The 17321-nt window shown below is 40.8% G+C and overlaps 1 protein-coding gene across 4 annotated transcripts in view; it reads right to left on the bottom strand.

Moving 5' to 3' along the window:
- The window catches only part of BLM (BLM RecQ like helicase), a 99511-nt gene that overhangs the window by 16834 nt on the left and 65356 nt on the right, over positions 1-17321 (bottom strand). For all 4 annotated transcript variants that reach the window (XM_030815030.1, XM_030815033.1, XM_030815032.1 and 1 more), the window contains 5 exons: positions 14935-15041; positions 12780-12940; positions 7118-7313; positions 5355-5545; positions 1402-1549 (listed from right to left, as the gene is read on the bottom strand). In XM_030815030.1, the coding sequence (XP_030670890.1) occupies positions 1402-1549; positions 5355-5545; positions 7118-7313; positions 12780-12940; positions 14935-15041 (803 nt within the window). The remainder of the gene's footprint in view (positions 1-1401; positions 1550-5354; positions 5546-7117; positions 7314-12779; positions 12941-14934; positions 15042-17321) is intronic.

Here is a 17321-nt window from a genome sequence, read left to right as displayed (position 1 = left end):
TGAGTCAATTCCAGGCATTCTATGCAGTTCTTTTGTGGGCACGTTTTCTATTTTTCTTTTTTTTTTTTGAGACGGAGTCTTGCTCTGTCACCCAGGCTGGAGTGCAGTGGCGTGATCTCGGCTCACTGCAACTTCCTCCTCCTGGGCTCAAGAAACCTTCCCACCTCAGCCTCCTGAGTAGCTGAGACTACAGGCATGTGCCACCATGCCTGGCTAATTTTTGTAATTTTTTTTTGTAGAGACAGTATTTTGCCATGTTGCCCAGGCTAGTCTCTAACTCCTGGGCTTAGGCAATCCTCCTACGTAGGTCTCCCAAAGTGCTCGGATTACAGGTGTGAGCCACCAAGTCTAGCCCCACTTCCTAATTTTGGCTCCCCTGGTTTCACTCCTACCGTCTCGTACCTCTAGACTTCCAGACTGATGCTTAGTGTTGGGGTTTTGCCTGGCTGAAGGGATCTTTTCTGTTATAAATCTTCCCTACATTCATTTTGGATTGTGGCTTTATTGCATTTTGTTCTATTTGTTAACATGCTTCCATCCATTTCCTAATTTTTTTTTTTTTTTTTTCAAGACGGAGTGTCGTTCTTGTTGCCCAGGCTGGAGTACAATGGCGTGATTTCGGCTTACCGCAACCTCTGCCTCCTGGGTTCAAGAGATTCTCCTGCTTCAGCCTCCTGAGTAGCTGGGATTACAGGCGCCCACCACCACACCCGGCTAATTTTTGTGTTTGTTTGTTTGTTTATTTTTATTATTTTTGAGAAGAGTTTCACTCTTGTTGCCCAGGCTGGAGTGCAATGGTGCGATCTCAGCTCACTGCAACCTTTACTTCACGGGTTCAAGCGATTCTCCTGCCTCAGCCTCCCAAGTAGCTGGGATTACAGGTGCCTGCCACCACGCCTGGCTAATATTTTGTATTTTTAGTAGAGACAAGGTTTCCCATGTTGGCCAGGCTGATCTCAAACTCCTGACCTCAGGTGATCCACTCGCCTCGGGCTCCCAAAGTGCTGGGATTACAGGAGTGAGCTACTATGCCTGCCCCTAAGAGATTTTAAAGGCTCTAATCTGATAATAGTCTCTCTCCTATTCTCTATGCTGTTATGGGTCTAATCCTCATTTTATTTCCTTACTAACATTTTAATAGTTACATTCCACTCACTCAGATGAACTTGCATAAGCTTTATTATTTTCTTCTTGTATGTGAAACCATCTCAACTTAGTGACATATACATTATATAAAATAGTATAATAATTGACTTTCTTTTGTTACTTAAAAGTTTTATTCAGAAACTCAAGTTTTATAAGAAAATAGACAAAAGTGATTTTTTTCTATGTACTTGTAATAAATTCTTTAGTGCTCAATTTCAATTGATGTAACTCAAACATTCAAAACAGATGACTTACCCAAGAAAATGTCGACCAGCATATTCATAGTAAATCTTCCAGAAGGACCTACATGTTTTATATTTCTCGTTCCTTGCGATGAACTATGTTCTTGAACAAATCTTATAATACTTTTCACATCATCAGTCACATCTCTTGTTTTATAATCCTATGAATAAAAAGAGAATACTTTCTGCTATAATTAAGGTAACAATGCCTAGATTACCAGGGTTTGATATTAACTATGGTAGATTCATCATAACCCATTTCCAGACCAATACCAAGACTAAAACCTATGGAAATTTCAAATGTTCATTCTCATCTAAGTTCTAGAACAATTACCACTCTATGTTGTTACTGTTTCACAGAGATACATCTTGTCTTTCAACTACCTGATAGCTCTCTGTGGGTAGAAACACATATATAACACACAGACAAACACACACACACACAATTTAAATCCTTCATGCCTCCTAGAATAGTGCTCTGTTACATACTGGGTGGCAACCTGTGGGATGCCACGTAAATCCACGAATTCTAACCCCTGTGGGGTCTTTGGTGCCATAGTCAATGCTCTTTCATCATCTCCTGTCAGCTTCCTTTCTCATTTCCTTCAGCTATCCCCAAACTTTGCCCACTTTTTAGAGTCCCCATTACTAGATGACTTTTTACCTTCCTCTCTCCTAGTTCTCTCTACCAGCAGTACTGACCACTTACAGGTGTAAAAAGCTGCATCATGCTTGGTGCTTCTGTGTATGCAGTTCTCCCTACTCTAATCCTTGTCATTGGCACACACCAATAACCTGGAGATGAACAGGTTTCTGGTCTTACATTAACAACTGGAAGTGATTCTGAGGCCCTATCTAGAATCATCAAGAAAAAGTGCCCTGTCACTCCATTCCTACCTTAATTTTTTTTTTTTCCTTTGAGACGGAGTTTCGTTCTTGTCGCCCAGGCTGGAGTGCAAGGGCGCAATCTCAGCTCCCTGCAACCTCCACCTCCCAGGTTCAAGCGATTCTCCTGCCTCAGCCTCCCGAGTAGCTGGGGTTACAGGCACCTGCCACCATGCCCAGCTAATTTTTCTGTATTTTTAGTAGAGATGGGGTTTCACCACGTTGGCCAGGCTAGTCTCTAACTCCTGACCTCAGGTGATCCGCCTGCCTCAGCCTCCCAAAGTGCTGGGATTACAGGTGTGAGCCACAGCACCTGGCCATCTACCTTAATTCTTGGTGATTAGGTATATAGAGCTGATCCTCTTACTTTGGCCTTTTGGTTCTTGATCTCCTCTGCTCCAATGATCCTGTCCTCCACATACATCAGCCACTCACACTTCCTACCTTAAGCTTACTAATAATGGCAACTCCTTCATTCTCAGACCACCACATCCTATCTTTCCAACTCATACCATGTGGTATTCTGACTCCAACAATCCCTTGGGAATGCCCATCTGCTGATCCCCAACCTCAGATGTCCTCCTAACTCAGCTGAAACTCCACAGTCAATCATTATAATCACTACCTCTCATAGACCCTCAGCTCTCTTGCCCTTAGATCACTTCAACATATTACCTGGCAAAACATAATGGATCCAATTCTCCATCTACACTGTCCCTGTACCTATGTGGCTGAACTTGGCATTTTCATTGTCAATACGTGGCCACAAAGCTCGAATGGACTGTTAATGCTGTAGGCAATCATTATCTTTGTACTTCCCTAGCCTATCATTCCTCCATTCTCTCACAACAGAAGTCAGCAAACTATGGCCCGGGAGCTGGATGCCTGTTTTTGTGCATAAAGTTTTATTGGAACACAGCCACGGAAGATGACTGGAAAATTGGTGTATTTATTGTTTATGTCTGCATTTAGACTACAATGGCAAAGTTGTGAGTCGTTGTGACAGAGACTATGGCTGCAAAGTGTACAATATTTACGCTGTGGCCCTTTAAAAGCAAGTTTACTGACCCGTCCTAGACAACTATTTCATACTTTCTCCTTTCTCTTCCGTCCCTTCTGTTATCCCGACTGTCAGCTGATGGCCACGCTTTAAATATCACCCATGTGCCACCAGTCTCTTTTCAGAATTTTTGAATCTTAATATGTAATTCAATATTAGATTCCCAATTTAGGTAACTCAAACCAAACTCCTGATCTTCACTGCCAACCAGCCTTCTGCATCTTAGCCAAGGATAACTCCATCCTGCCAGTCACTCAGGCCTCCTGTTACTCTGGGACTCTGGCCCTCAAGTGACTGCTCTGGCTCTCCATCACCTCTTCCCCTCGCTGGCTCTTAATCCTGCTCAGCCACATGGACTCCCTTGCTATCTCTCGAACACACCAGGCACACCCCCACCTTAGGGCCTTTGCTCTAGCCAATGCTTCTTCCAGGAAAGCTCACATCCAGGGAGCTGCCAGCTAACTCCCTCCTTCAAGATTTTCCTCAGCTCCCATCTTCTCAGTTAGACTTCCAAGGACCACCCTGTCTAATACTGCATCCTGCACTCTACCCATTCCTCCTATCTTTCTACTCTGCTGTGCCATTCACCACAGCTCTTATCCTTTCACGTATATTTATTCTGTATATTGTTTGTAACTGGCCTCCCTCTGCTAGAGTGTAAGCTCCACAAGGGCAGGGATTTTAATTTTGTTTAGTGATATATCCCAAATTCCTACAACAGTGCCTGTTACATAGCCCAACAAATATCTGTTGAATGAGGGAACTGATTAGCAATGTTTACGGGATAGGGTGGGGTGGGAGGAGATGGCATGAATTTGCCAGTTCCACACTGAGAGAGACTACCCTCTGCTCTGCCTTGTGCTCTGTCTTTTTTAACTATACTTACTGAGAGTATTAAACTTTCTTTCTTTTTTTTTTTTTGATGGAGTTTCACTCCTGTTGCCGAGGCTGGAGTGCAATGGCATGATCTCGGCTCACTGCAGCCTCTACCTACCAGGTTCAAGCGACTCTCCTGCCTCAGCTTCCCAAGTAGCTGGGATTACAGGCATGGGCCACCACGCCCGGCCAATTTTGTATTTTTTTAGTAGAGACAGGGTTTCACCATGTTGGTCAGGCTGGTTGAACTCCTGACCTCAGGTGATCCTCCCGCCTCGGCCTCCCAAAGTGCTGGGATTACAGGCATGAGCCACTGTGCCCAGCCAGAGTGTTAAACTTCTATGAACACATGTATGTCAGTCTCCGCTCCAGTCTATGAATTGGTCCATACCATGGTCACTTGTGGCTCTCCAGCATCTTGCACATGTAAGTTTAATACTCCCAGATAGGTAAATAATACAGCAAACGTGAAAATGTTCAGTAAGCAGTAGGTTACAGTAGACATTAAAATGTAGAATTACCATGATAGGTAAAATAAGTACCTAATAATTGAATTTAACAATCTCCCAAGGGTATTTTAGGACAGATAATAGTGAATTTATCCACAAGCAGTTACTGTTATTCTTTATAGTCAAAAAAAAAGAATAATGTAATTGATTTGAATTCAAACATACAGTACGCTAGTTATTATTCTTTTGAGAATGAGATCTTTTAGTATATTAAATATTTAAAATATTAAAACATCAATTTTAATATATTTAATTTAATCAATTAGATTTTTAATATAATGTAATATATTAATAACAATATATTAAATTTAAAATATTCTACCTGCCCATGTTGGATCTTTTTGGATGTTTGCATATTAATATTTCCAAAATATTCTGTAATCATCAGGCATATACATAAACTCAATATTTTGGATATGCTGATGTCCAGTATATTTTTTAACAGGGTTCTAATTATAAACAAAAGATATTGCATGAAATTACTTTTTAAATGTTTCCATTCCAAATTACTACTGGAAGGAAGCTGTCTTTCCCCTGTTAATCTGTCGGAGACCACCTTTTGCAATCTAATTTGTATCTACATTTTTAAAGTAAGAGAAAAAAAATTTTAAAGAATTTTAAAACTTCTTTTTTTACCTTTGTTTTACAGCAATTATCACAAGAAACATCTGGGTGTTTCTTACAAAAATCAGGATTAAATCCATTTTCACCAAAGTAGGCCAAAAGCTGTATTCTCCTACATTCTGTTATGTTTTCACAGTAATGTACCATGCTATACAAATTATTGAAGTGAGTTTCTCTTGTATGATGGTTTCCATCTTTTTCCACTGAAAGAGATGAAGAATATAGTAAGACATACTTATAGGGGAAAAACAGAGCATATCATAGAAATATTTAGAATAGATTAATATAACTTTAAATATTAAATAAGAAAATTACTGTTAACAGCATTATGTCAACATGGCATTCTATATTATAATTAACTGAGTATTAATGTTCATCCTCAAGATTTTAGTATTATAGGAATAAATGTTAGGTTTTTTTTTTCAAATCTTTTTTATCCCCAATGATGATGGTTTGACTTATATTTGCTGTATTTATCAGTCGAGCATGTACTGAACTGAACATCCCGAGGAAGCAGAGCCTGAGATTATGGCAGTGGCCATGCACTTATCTCAGTATCTGAGGTCAAAGTAGTACACCAATGCTTCCAAAATTGTGTGCCAACAAGCCCTGGGGTGCTGTGGTGAACTCACAGAGACAGAATATTTTAAATTAAGAGAAACACAGCAATGCCTAACATCTGTTGAACATCACCCAAATTATTAGCTTGAGGTAGTTAATGGTATTAACATTAGATTGTGCTACATTCCTATTAGCAATATCTTATCTTTGCAAAGCTGGGTTTTTGGCAGTTGCTATGATAAAAAGAAGTATCTCAAGAAAATCAATGTGAAACAGGAAATGAGGGTGGCGGTGTCTGATTTGATTCCAATGTGTGAGAACAGCAGTGGCATACTTTCCATCAGTAAGCAACTGTCGTTACTTAAGAATTTTAACACCAGGTACGGTGGCTCACGCCTGTAATCCTAGCACTTTGGGAGGCCAAGGTGGGCGGATCACCTGAGGTCAGGAGCTTGAGACCAGCCTGGCCAACATGGCAAAACCCTGTCTCTGCTAAGAATACAAAAATTAGCTGGGTGTGGTGGCGTGAGCCTGTAATCCCTGCTACTCAGGAGGCTGAGGCTGGATTATCACTTGAACCCAGAAGGTGGAGGTTGCAGTGAGCTGAGATCGTGCCATCGCACTCCAGCCTCGGTGACAAGAGCGCAACTCTGTCTCAAAAAAAAAAAAAAAAAAAAAGGAAAATAATTTTTAAAAAATATTATTTTTTCTTCCAGTTTATGAGTATTTTTCCCCCAAATAGTTGCTGTTATCAGGACTTAAATATCTATTAAATTGTTTGGGCCTAAATTTTTTTTTTTTTTTTTTGGCCTCGGCCTCCCAAAGTGCTGGGTATATGACAGCTCATTATTTTCTCCTTTTTATCTTCCTGCATGTTTGAAATACGTGTTACATGCAAGAATGCATGCAGAAATTCGGTCCGAAAGGATACAAAGGAAACCAATAACTAGAGTTATTTTTGGGGCAAAACTACAAGGCATGGTTTGTAAATTTTCTGCCTTGTACACATCTGTATCATTTGAGTTTTACATAATAAGCACTTACCACTTTTATAACAAAAATGAACTAAAATAAAATTGCCAATCTGTATAAACACCTCTATTTTTCTATGATTATTTAAGGAAAAGTGGACCAGAAGTACCACAATAGCAGGAGTAGATTACTATCATGAGACTGAAGATGATAGAATGTCTCTACAATGGAGCCCGGCTTACTCATTATAAGTCTTTTCAGTCTGGTCACATCATGATAGGTATAGAAAAGCAGGCAGTGAGATATTTCCCCATCTCTTCCAGCTCTGCCAGATTCTTGGTAGTAACCCTCCACAGATTTAGGGAGAGATGCATGAATCACAAATCGCACATCCGGTTTGTCAATCCCCATTCCAAATGCAATTGTAGCACAGATAACCTGAAATAAAAGCAAAAGCTTATTAGATTCATAAGGCACAGACTTGAAGGAACATTTTCATAATAGACACTTCTAAAAGTTCTATCATTTGTTTTACTTTAAAATGCACACTACATAACAACCTAATATCTTAACTTGGTCCCACTATTTAGTATAACTAATGTGAGTTTTTATACTGATAACTTGCGATTCCATTAAAACCCAAGAAGGTAAAGAGAAGCTCAGCGTGGCAGGCACTTTCTTGTATGACTTGGCATTCTCACGTAAGAAAGCCAGAATCAACTGCAGTCAGCCCACGATGTGCTGCCACTGTTCTCTGTTTTTGCTGCTGAGGTGTCGGGGCTGTTGCTCACACAGTCATGATATCCAGGTCAGTGATTATAAGCAACGTGCTGCTCAGGAGCTCCAGGGTGCTCCCAGGTCTCCTCAGAGGTCGTTGCTGCTAGTTCCTCCAATGGCTCAGGAACAATGCGTTCTTACCTGCTCCACTGCTTATCATCAGTGTTTCAATGGTACCAGCTGATCACACACCAACTCCTTCTATTCATCAGCTGATTTAAAGTCAAAGCTTGTACAATTTTAATGGAAACTCATGTGGATAAAAGTCTGAGAGCTACTTATACCAAAAAAAGGAAAAACACCAGGGACTGTGGATCTTAGCCCTTACAAATTACTTAGTGGATGCAAGGTGATAGTTCACTCTCAGGAGCTTGATAAATCAGTTTTCAAGGATATCCATTTCAGTTGCGAATTTAGGAGTTATTTAACCCAGACCAAAATGTTATGTCTCCAGGCAAAATTACATTTCACAAATAAAACTGCAAGGTTTTTTTTAGCACTTAAAAAAATGAATTGCTACTGCAAGAACAGTATTTCAAAGGCATCTGAAATATCTGGCAGGCAGACTGAGGCTAATGACATGATTTCAGCAACTGTGAGTACCAGCGGAAGGAACTGCAAGTTCTGGAATATGTGGACAGTAAAGTGGTACATTTATCAACACCAGGAATGGCGGTGAGTGGCCTGCACTCTCAGTTAGTCATCCATCTACATTTATGGCACTCGGATCAAAGGCAAATCTCCTTGGAAACAGAAAGACTATTGTAGCTTCTAGTGATGGAGAGCAGGTGGAGAGGCTGCACAGCAAGATGTGTCAGCCAACAGGTCCGGAAGCATGACCCACAGGGTTCCATGAAGTCCAGGTGCGTCTCTGAGTATTAGGGCAGACACAGGGCTGTGAGGCACCGTCTGCAGCCTCCAGATGAGGATGCGAGGCTGCCAACTCTTTCTGAAAGCTCTTAATTCTTGAAAATGGGAAAAGTGGCTTTGTTTAATTGTGATTTCCTTCTTTATTTCTGTGCTTTTAAAACTTAAAGCCACAATCATTCTTTGTGAAGAATAATGGTCAAGTTTTATTCTGTCTCCTGAATCTAACAAGATCAAGTCTGTCGAGCTGGTGTAGGCTAATATTATATTCTGACTGTAAGGATTAATTAGTCTGAGAGCAGAAATAATTAGATTTTTATAAACCCCTCACTATTTTTTAACCATATTTTTGATCAAAGTTATATATATATCTCCACTGTAGATTATTTATACTACACATAATCATTTAAAGTACTTGAAAAAAATCATTCTTTTTTTTTTTTTTGAGACAGTCTCGGTCTGTTGCCCAGGCTGGAATGCAGTGGCGCTATTTTAGCTCACTGCAACCTCCACCTCCAGGGTTCAAGCTATTCTCCTGCCTCAGAGTCCCGAGTAGCTGGGACTACAGGTGTGCACCAGCATGCCAGGCTAATTTTTGTATTTTTTGTAGAGACGGGGTTTCACCATGTTGCCTGGGCTGGTCTCGAACTCCTAGGCTCAAGTGATCTTCCCACCTTGGCCTCCCAAAGTGCTGGGATTACAGGTGTGAACCACCATGCCTGGCCCTTTCCTGCAAACTTTTTCCTTATCATGTATTGTTTTTACATGTTTTCTGGTCAGTTCTGTTCCACTGATCTGCCTATAATGTACTGCAAACTAGTGTTCCTGTGTTATTAGGTTTTTTGCCAAACTCTCTTAGTCATTTTCACTTGAATATTCTTCCAGGCAAACTTTAGAAAAAGTTTATCAAAGGGAAAAAAACAAAAAAACAAAACACTGGCATTTGGATTAAATATATAAACTAATTTGGGAAGACTGAAATCAGTATTTCAAGAAGACAAATGAGTGACATATTTCTGAACTTTTTGCATATCTGAAAATGACCTTTTGTTGGTTTCAACATAAATGACAATGAGCTGGGTATGAAATTCTTTTGTCCCAGTCTTCCTTCTTCCAACTCTGAAGACAGTCTTCTATTATTTTTGTCATGTATTTGTTACGTATTTATTTATAACACACTTATCTGTTTCAATTATCCTGCTTTCTTGCTTGGGTACGCTTACTGTTCTTAGGCTGAATCCTTACCTCCTTTGTCAACAAAGATAATTTCCACCCCACCCCATTTTAATCTCTTTTTTCCCTTGCATTCTCAAGCTACTCACTACATCACTGATTCTATTGTCTCCACCGAGACTGAGTCATTCCATTTGTGTCTTAATATATAATTCTGCTTTTAGTTTTGTTTTTCTTATTTGGATAAGCTGAATTTTTCTTTCTTTTATTTTTTTTGACATAGAGTCTTGTTCTGTTCCCCAGGCTGGAGTACAGTGGCACGATCTCGGCTCACTGCAACCTTTGGCTCCCAGGTTCAAGTGATTCCCCTGCCTCAGCCTCCCGAGTAGCTGGGACTACAGATGCCCGTCACCACGTCCAGCTAATTTTTGTATTTTTAGTAGAGACAGGGTTTCACCATATTGGCCAGGCTGGTCTCAAACTCCTGATCTCAGGTGATCCATCCACATCAGCCTCTCAAAGTGGTGGGATTACAGGGGTGAGCCACTGCACCTGGCCATAAACTGGATTTTTATTTCTCCCTTCATTTCACCCTGTGATCTTCTTATGGAAGTTGTTGCTAGTTCATGTATATCAAGTCTTCTTATATCTTTCTCAGGATACTAAACTGATATCCTCTAAAATTTTCTGTTTTCCCAGAGAAAACAATTTTGAGAGATATTTTTCCTCTCAATCTTCAAAGTAAATACTTTTTCCTGAGCTGAAACTTTTCATTGGCTCCAAGTAATTATTAGTTGTTTTGCTGAAATTCATCCTTACATTTAGAGGGATCTATCCAAGGCTGGCATTTACCACAATAAGAGATGCCTAAAGTAGGCCAGGCGCGGTGGCTCATGCCTGTAATCCCAGCACTTTGGGAGGCCAAGGCAGGCGGATCACGAGGTCAGGAGATCGAGACCATCCTGGCTAACACAGTGAAACCCCGTCTCTACTAAACATACAAAAAAAATTAACCAAGCATGGTGGTGGGCGCCTGTAGTCCCAGCTACTCGGGAGGCTGAGGCAGGAGAATGGCGTGAACCCGAGAGGTGGAGCTTGCAGTGAGCCGAGATCGCACCACTGCACTCCAGCCTGCGCAACAGAGCGAGACTCTGTCTCAAAGAAAAAAAAAAAAAGAGATGCCTAAAGTATTCTCATAAAGTATTCTCAGCGTTCCTCCCCACCCACCTGGGTGACGGCAAATTTCTCATCTCAGAAGCAGATGCCCAATATTGTTAGTTACTAGGGAAATGCAAATCAAAACCACAAAGAGGGCCAGGCATGGTGGCTCACACCTCTCATCCCAGCACTTTGGGAGGCTGAGGTAGGCAGATCATGAGGTCAGGAGTTCATCTCTACTAAAAATACAAAAATCAGCTGGGTGTGGTGGTGCATGCCTGTAGTTCCGGCTACTTGGGAGGCTGAGGCAGGAGAATTGCTTGAACCGGGAGGCGGAAGTTGCAGTGAGCCAAGATTGCACCACTGCACTCCAGCCTGGGTGACATGAATTCCTTGCTTGAATTATTCACATGTGTGGTCTTCCATGTGAAATAAAAAAAACCCACAAAGAGATACCATTTCCCACCCACAAGGCCGAACACATTAAAAAAGCTGGACAATAAAAAATATTGGTGAAGACATGGAGACACTGGCACCTCATACATTGCTGGTGAGAATGCAGAACTGCAGAGCCACTTCGAAAAGCAGTTTCACAGTTCCTCTAAAAGTTAAACAAAGAGTTGCCATTTGACCCAGCAAGTCTACCCAAGAGAACTGAAAGCATATGTCCATGGAAAAACTTGTACATGAATGCTCACAAAGCCATTATTCATAGTAGCCAAGAAGTAGAAACACGCCGGGGATGGTGGCTCACACCTATAATTGCAAGAATTTGGTAGGTTGAGGCAGGAGTATCACTTGAGCCCAGGAGTTCAAGACCAGGCTGGGCAACACAGGGAGACCTCGTCTATACAAAAAATAGAAAAATTAGCTGGGCATAGTGGTGCACCTGTGGTCCTAGCTACTTGGGAAGTCGGAGAATTGTTTGAGGTACGGTCTGCAGTGAGCAGAGAACATGCCACTGCACTCTAGCCTGAATGAAAGAGTAAGACCCTGTCTCAAAAAAAAAAAAAAAAATAGAAACAAAACAAGCCAAATGTCTAACCAGCTGATGAGTAGATAAACTGTGTTATATCCATATAACAGAATATTATCTGACCATAAAAAGGCATGAAGTACTTATATATGCCAAAATATGGATAAATCTTGAAAAAAATTATGCTAAATAAAAGCAAACAGGCCAGGCGAGGTGGCTCATGCCTATAATCCCAGCACTTTGGGAGGCTGAGGCAGGTGGATCACTTGAGGCCAGGTGTTCGAGACCAGTTCGAGTCTCCACTAAAAATATTAAATACAAAAATTAGCTGGGCATGGTGGCGCACATCTGTAATCCCATCTACTCAGGAGGCTGAGGCAGGAGAATCACTTGAACCTGGGAGGCGGAGATTGCAATAAGCCGAGATCCCTCTACTGCACTGCAGTCTGGGCGACAGAGTGAGACTCTGTCTCCGGAAAAAAAAAAAAAAGAAAAGTCACAAAGACCACATACTGTATGATTCTATTTACATGCAATGTACAGAGTAATAAACTCTAGAAACAGGTTAGCAGTAGTTAGTAGATCTGTGATTTCCAGGCATTAGGGGGTGGGGGAAGTGACTGGGTATGAGGTTTCTTTTTATGGTGATCAAAAATTCTGGAATTAGATAGTGATGATTATTGTACAACTTTGCGAATATACTAAAAAGTACTAACTTGTTTGCTTTGAAAGGATAAATTTTATGATATGTGAATTATATCTCAAGCAGATTTTTTTTTTCTGAAAGAAAAAGCAACTTTAGAAGTCTCAAAGAAAATCTGTTTTTTAAATTTCAGTCTTATTTTGATGTTTACTACCTTCGAGGTAAAAACAGTTTGCATTCTACACGTGCATGTTTGGTTATATGCTATAAAATATCATTTCTATTATTTGTTTATCTTTAAAAATGTTACCTGACAGCCATCCTGATTAATCCACTTCTGCTGCACTTCATCTCTGGCAGAATCACTGAGACCAGCATGGTAAGCAAGAGCAGCGAGCCCATCTCTCTGTAATGTGTCGGCCATGGTGTCACATTCTCGCCTGGAGAGGCAGTAAATTATCCCTGAATCATCTGCCAAGAAACCAAGAGTACTGAGAAACAAGAATTTTTAACATAAACAACAACACAATTTACACTATGTTTTCAGAAATATATGAACCATGAATAGATCTCCCGTAGTGCTCTTATACTGCTGGAAGACCACACACGTGAATAATTCAAGCAAAGAATTCATGTGCGCTGGAAGTGAGATGTGGCTTTTAATCCTGTCGCTGCTAATGACTCGTGAGGTGGACCTGGACGAACTCTGGGCTCTACTTCACACTAGATACATGTGGGTATAAAAAAGCCATCCTTGGCTGGGCACGGTGGCTCATGCCTGTAATCCCAGCACTTTGGGAGGCCAAGGAGGGCAGATCATTTGAGGTCGGGAGTTCGAGACCAGCCTGGACAACATGGTGAAACCCTATCTTTACTAAAAATACAAAAAAAATCAGCCAGGTGTGGTGGTGGGCACCTGTAATCCCAGCTAGTCGGGAGGCTGAGGCAGGAGAATCACTTTAACCCAGGAGGTAGAGGTTGCAGTGAGCTGAGATCGCACCACCACACTCCTGCCTGGAGATAGAGCGAGACTCAGTCTCAAAAAAAAAAAAAAAAAAAAAAAAAAAAGCCATTCTTGCACAAACTTTGTCAAAAGCATATGGCAGTATGTATCAAGAGTCTTAGAAATACCTTTGACTCAGTTTCCTTCTAGGAAATTAATCTAGGAAATAAAGTGATATAAAGACATAAACAAAAGTTTTACTTCAAACTTTAAAAATTACAAAGATTTTAATGAGCAACATTAGGAAAACAAATAAAGGGAACTGTGAAACAAAATATACTATAACTATCAAAAGCGTTTTCTAAGTTTTTAAAAGACATGGGAAAATGCTCATGATTATAAAGTAGATTAAGGGTAGAAACGTATATAGTATGCTAGTAGAAAAAAATGAATAGAAAAATACTGGAAATTAGTAATAACATGATAACAGTGATTTTGCTCATTGAGTGATGTTTGTCTTTTGTTTCTTCTTTTTGTTGCTTTCTAAATTTTCTTTTTTGTGTTTTTGAGACAGTCTTGCTCTGTCGCCCAGGCCGAAGTGCAGTGGCACGATCTCAACTCACTGCAACCTCTGCCTCCCGGGTTCAAGCAGTTCTTCTGCCTCAGCCTCCAGAATAGCTGGAATTACAGGTGCGTGCCACCACATCTGGCTAATTTTTGTAGAGATGGGGTTTCACCATTTTGGCCAGGCTGGTCTTGAAATCCTGACCTCAAGTGATTCACCCACCTCGGCCTCCCAAAATGCTGAGATTACAGGCGTGAGCCACAGTGCCTGGCCATCTAAATTTTCTTTAATGAGCATATATTATATTTATGATTATGTGTGTTGTTTTTAGAAATGGAAAGTAAAAGGTATTAAAGGAAAAGTCATCTCTCTGTGACTGAGTCAAAGGTCTAGATATACACATGAAGCTATTGACATTAGCTGCCTGGGCAAGGTGGGCCTGAGCGGGGCAATAACTGACTTTTTCTTGGTAGATCTCTACTGACTGATTTGTCCACACAAATATGTATACTAATTTCTAAAAAATAAAATAGAAATACCAAAAATATTCTCCATGGAAAAGCGGAAAGGGGGTTACGTGGAAAACTACTATGAATTTCAGAATCTCATTTTAGTTAATATAACTCAAAGGCAGACAGGCTTGGGACAAGGCACTAAAACAAAAAGCTGTATAATTCAAACACTGATAGAAGCCTGAGGAAAGACATTGAAACCAAAAGTTATACGTGTGTAGGAGGAAGTATTTAATATATTTTTGTTAGAATTTATTGTTATTAAACCAAATGAGATTTTATAATTTCCAGAATTGAGAGAGTTGCAATAGTCTGCTCTATAAAGAGCAAGTTAGTGCTGTCATAATGCAAAAAGGAATGTTTAATATGCAATTTTATATATCTTATTGTGGTACTAAAAAGACATTTGTTACTTCTAGACAGCTGATCACATGGCTGTACTCACATGGGTGGTGCTTTCTGATCCATTCTAGGCAGTCAAATGCCACCTTTTTAGGCTTTTTCGGTAATACATAGTATTTCAGATTATGTCTGTTAAAGCTCATGCTAAACCTAAAAAAGTCCCAAACATAAAATTTAGTTATTATGAGAAAATATAGCTTTAGGTATTGTTATAGACTACACGTGTCCCCGTAAAATCCTAACCCCCAAGGTGATGGTATTAGGAATTAGAGCCTCCGGGAGATAATTAGGTCATGAGGGGTGGAGTTACAAATGAGATAAGTGCTCAAAAATAAGTAGGGACCTTGCTGGCTCTCCCCACCCGCATATGTGAGCATACAAAGAGAACACTGCCACTTGCAAACGAGGAAGAGGGACTTCATCTGACATGGGATCTGCCAGCATCTTGATCTTGGACTTCCTGGCTTTCAGAACCAAGAGAAATAAATTTCTGTTGTTTAAGCCACCCAGTCTACAGTATTCTGTCATAGCAGCCCAAGCTAATTATCAAGTAGTTTTTTTTGTTTTTTGTTTTTTTTGAGACAGAGTCTCACTCTGTCGCCCAGGCTGGAGTGCAGTGGCACAATCTTGGCTTACTACAACCTCTGCCTCCTGGGTTCAAGCCATTCTCCTGCCTCAGCCTCCCAAGTAGCTGGGATTATGGATGCCCACCATCGCGCCTGGCTAATTTTTGTATTTTTAGTAGAGACAGAGTTTCACCATGTTGGCCAGGCTGGTCTCGAACTCCTGACCTCAAGCAATCCACTTGCCTCAGCCTTCCAAAGTGCTGGGATTACAGGCATGAGCCACCGGGCCCGGCCTACCAAGCAGTCTTAAGTTGAATATTGTCACTAGCAGCTTACATAATAGAACACTGAAATGGAAGTAAGGCTAAGGGTTAAAGAAAAGAATGGTGATAAGGAAAGAATGTTTATGGGAGTAGATGACAAAAAATTAGGATTGTGGAAGAGAAAACATATAGAAAAGACAAAGTAAGTCAGGAGCCCAGTCTCCTGACTCCAAGATGAGGCTGACTAAAAGCAGAGATGGTTAGAACATTATTTAAAATATTAAGGAAATCATACAGGAAATATACATATTTTTAGGCCATCAGTGTTCCCAAATTTTGACGAGGTACTCAAGCTCATCCAACCCGCAGCCCACGGGCCACATGCAGCCCAGGATGGTTTTGAATGTGGCCCAACACAAATTCATAAGCTCTCTTAAAACAGTGAGATTTTTTGCGATTCTTTTGTAAAGCTCATCAGCTATTGTTACTGTTAGTGTATTATTATTATTTTTTTGAGGAGTCTTGAGCTTGTTACCCAGGCTGGAGTGCAAGGGTGCGATCTTGGCTCACTGCAACTTCTACCTCCCGGGTTCAAGCAATTCTCCTGCCTCAGCCTCCTGAATAGCTGGGATTACAGGTGCCTGCCACCACACCCAGCTCATTTTTGTTATTTTTAGTAGAGATGGGGTTTCACCATGTTGGCCAGGCTGGTCTCGAACTCCTGACCTCAGGTGATCTGCCCACCTTGGCCTTTCAAAGTGCTGGGATTACAGGTGTGAGCCACCGCACCCGGCCAGTTGGCATATTTTATGTGTGGCCCAAGACAATCCTTCTTCCAATATGGCCCAGGGAAGCAAAAAGATTGGACACCCCGGCATACATAAAGAGCTAACCGCAGGACAGCAGAAGGAGTTAAAGCCCTACTGATCATGGTCATTTTATTTTTGTTCTTGGCCCCAAATAAAATGTGACTGACTCTGAGACAGATGTGCTCCTCCTCTTCCTCTGGTCTACTATTCTTGCCCCATTTCCTCCCTCCCACTTCCTCAGTGAGCTTGTTCTCTCCATTATCTCCTCTCTTGTCTTTTCAGTCTGTTCTGTCAATTTTTATTCTGTCTCTAAATACGTTCTAGGACCACCCTTTCCAACAAAAGCCTCTGTTGACCCTCTCTTCTAATCAACCTCTCTCTTTTCTTCCAATGGCAAGTTTCTCAGAAGATACTTATGTTCCCAACCAACTAACTACACATTCAATTTCAATTATCATTATTTTCTATTCTCAATTTTGCCTCTACCATTCTGCCAAAATTTTTTTTTCAAGGCTTTTAAAACTAAAGAAAGGTGATAGAATTGTTATAGGGTCCTGCCCTCCAGGTACCCCCGTTGCTCCACATTTCAATTATATCCAACCCACAGGAGGAGAGAGAACACTGTGGAACATGGTAAGGATAGAGCACAAAGACATCTCCATGCCTGGGTAGACAGAAGAAAAGACCATAAACTGCAGTAACCTGTGTCACGGGGGCTGCCTGTATACAGGATCAGAGGAAGAAAAGATGAGGAATAAAACCACTGGCTTTCTGTTTTTGTATGTAAACAAA

This window comes from Nomascus leucogenys, chromosome 6, assembly GCF_006542625.1.
Source record: "Nomascus leucogenys isolate Asia chromosome 6, Asia_NLE_v1, whole genome shotgun sequence".
In the NCBI taxonomy this organism is placed as follows: Eukaryota; Metazoa; Chordata; class Mammalia; order Primates; family Hylobatidae; genus Nomascus; species Nomascus leucogenys.
Note: the sequence above shows the minus strand (reverse complement) of the source record. Positions and strands in the feature narration are given on the sequence as shown.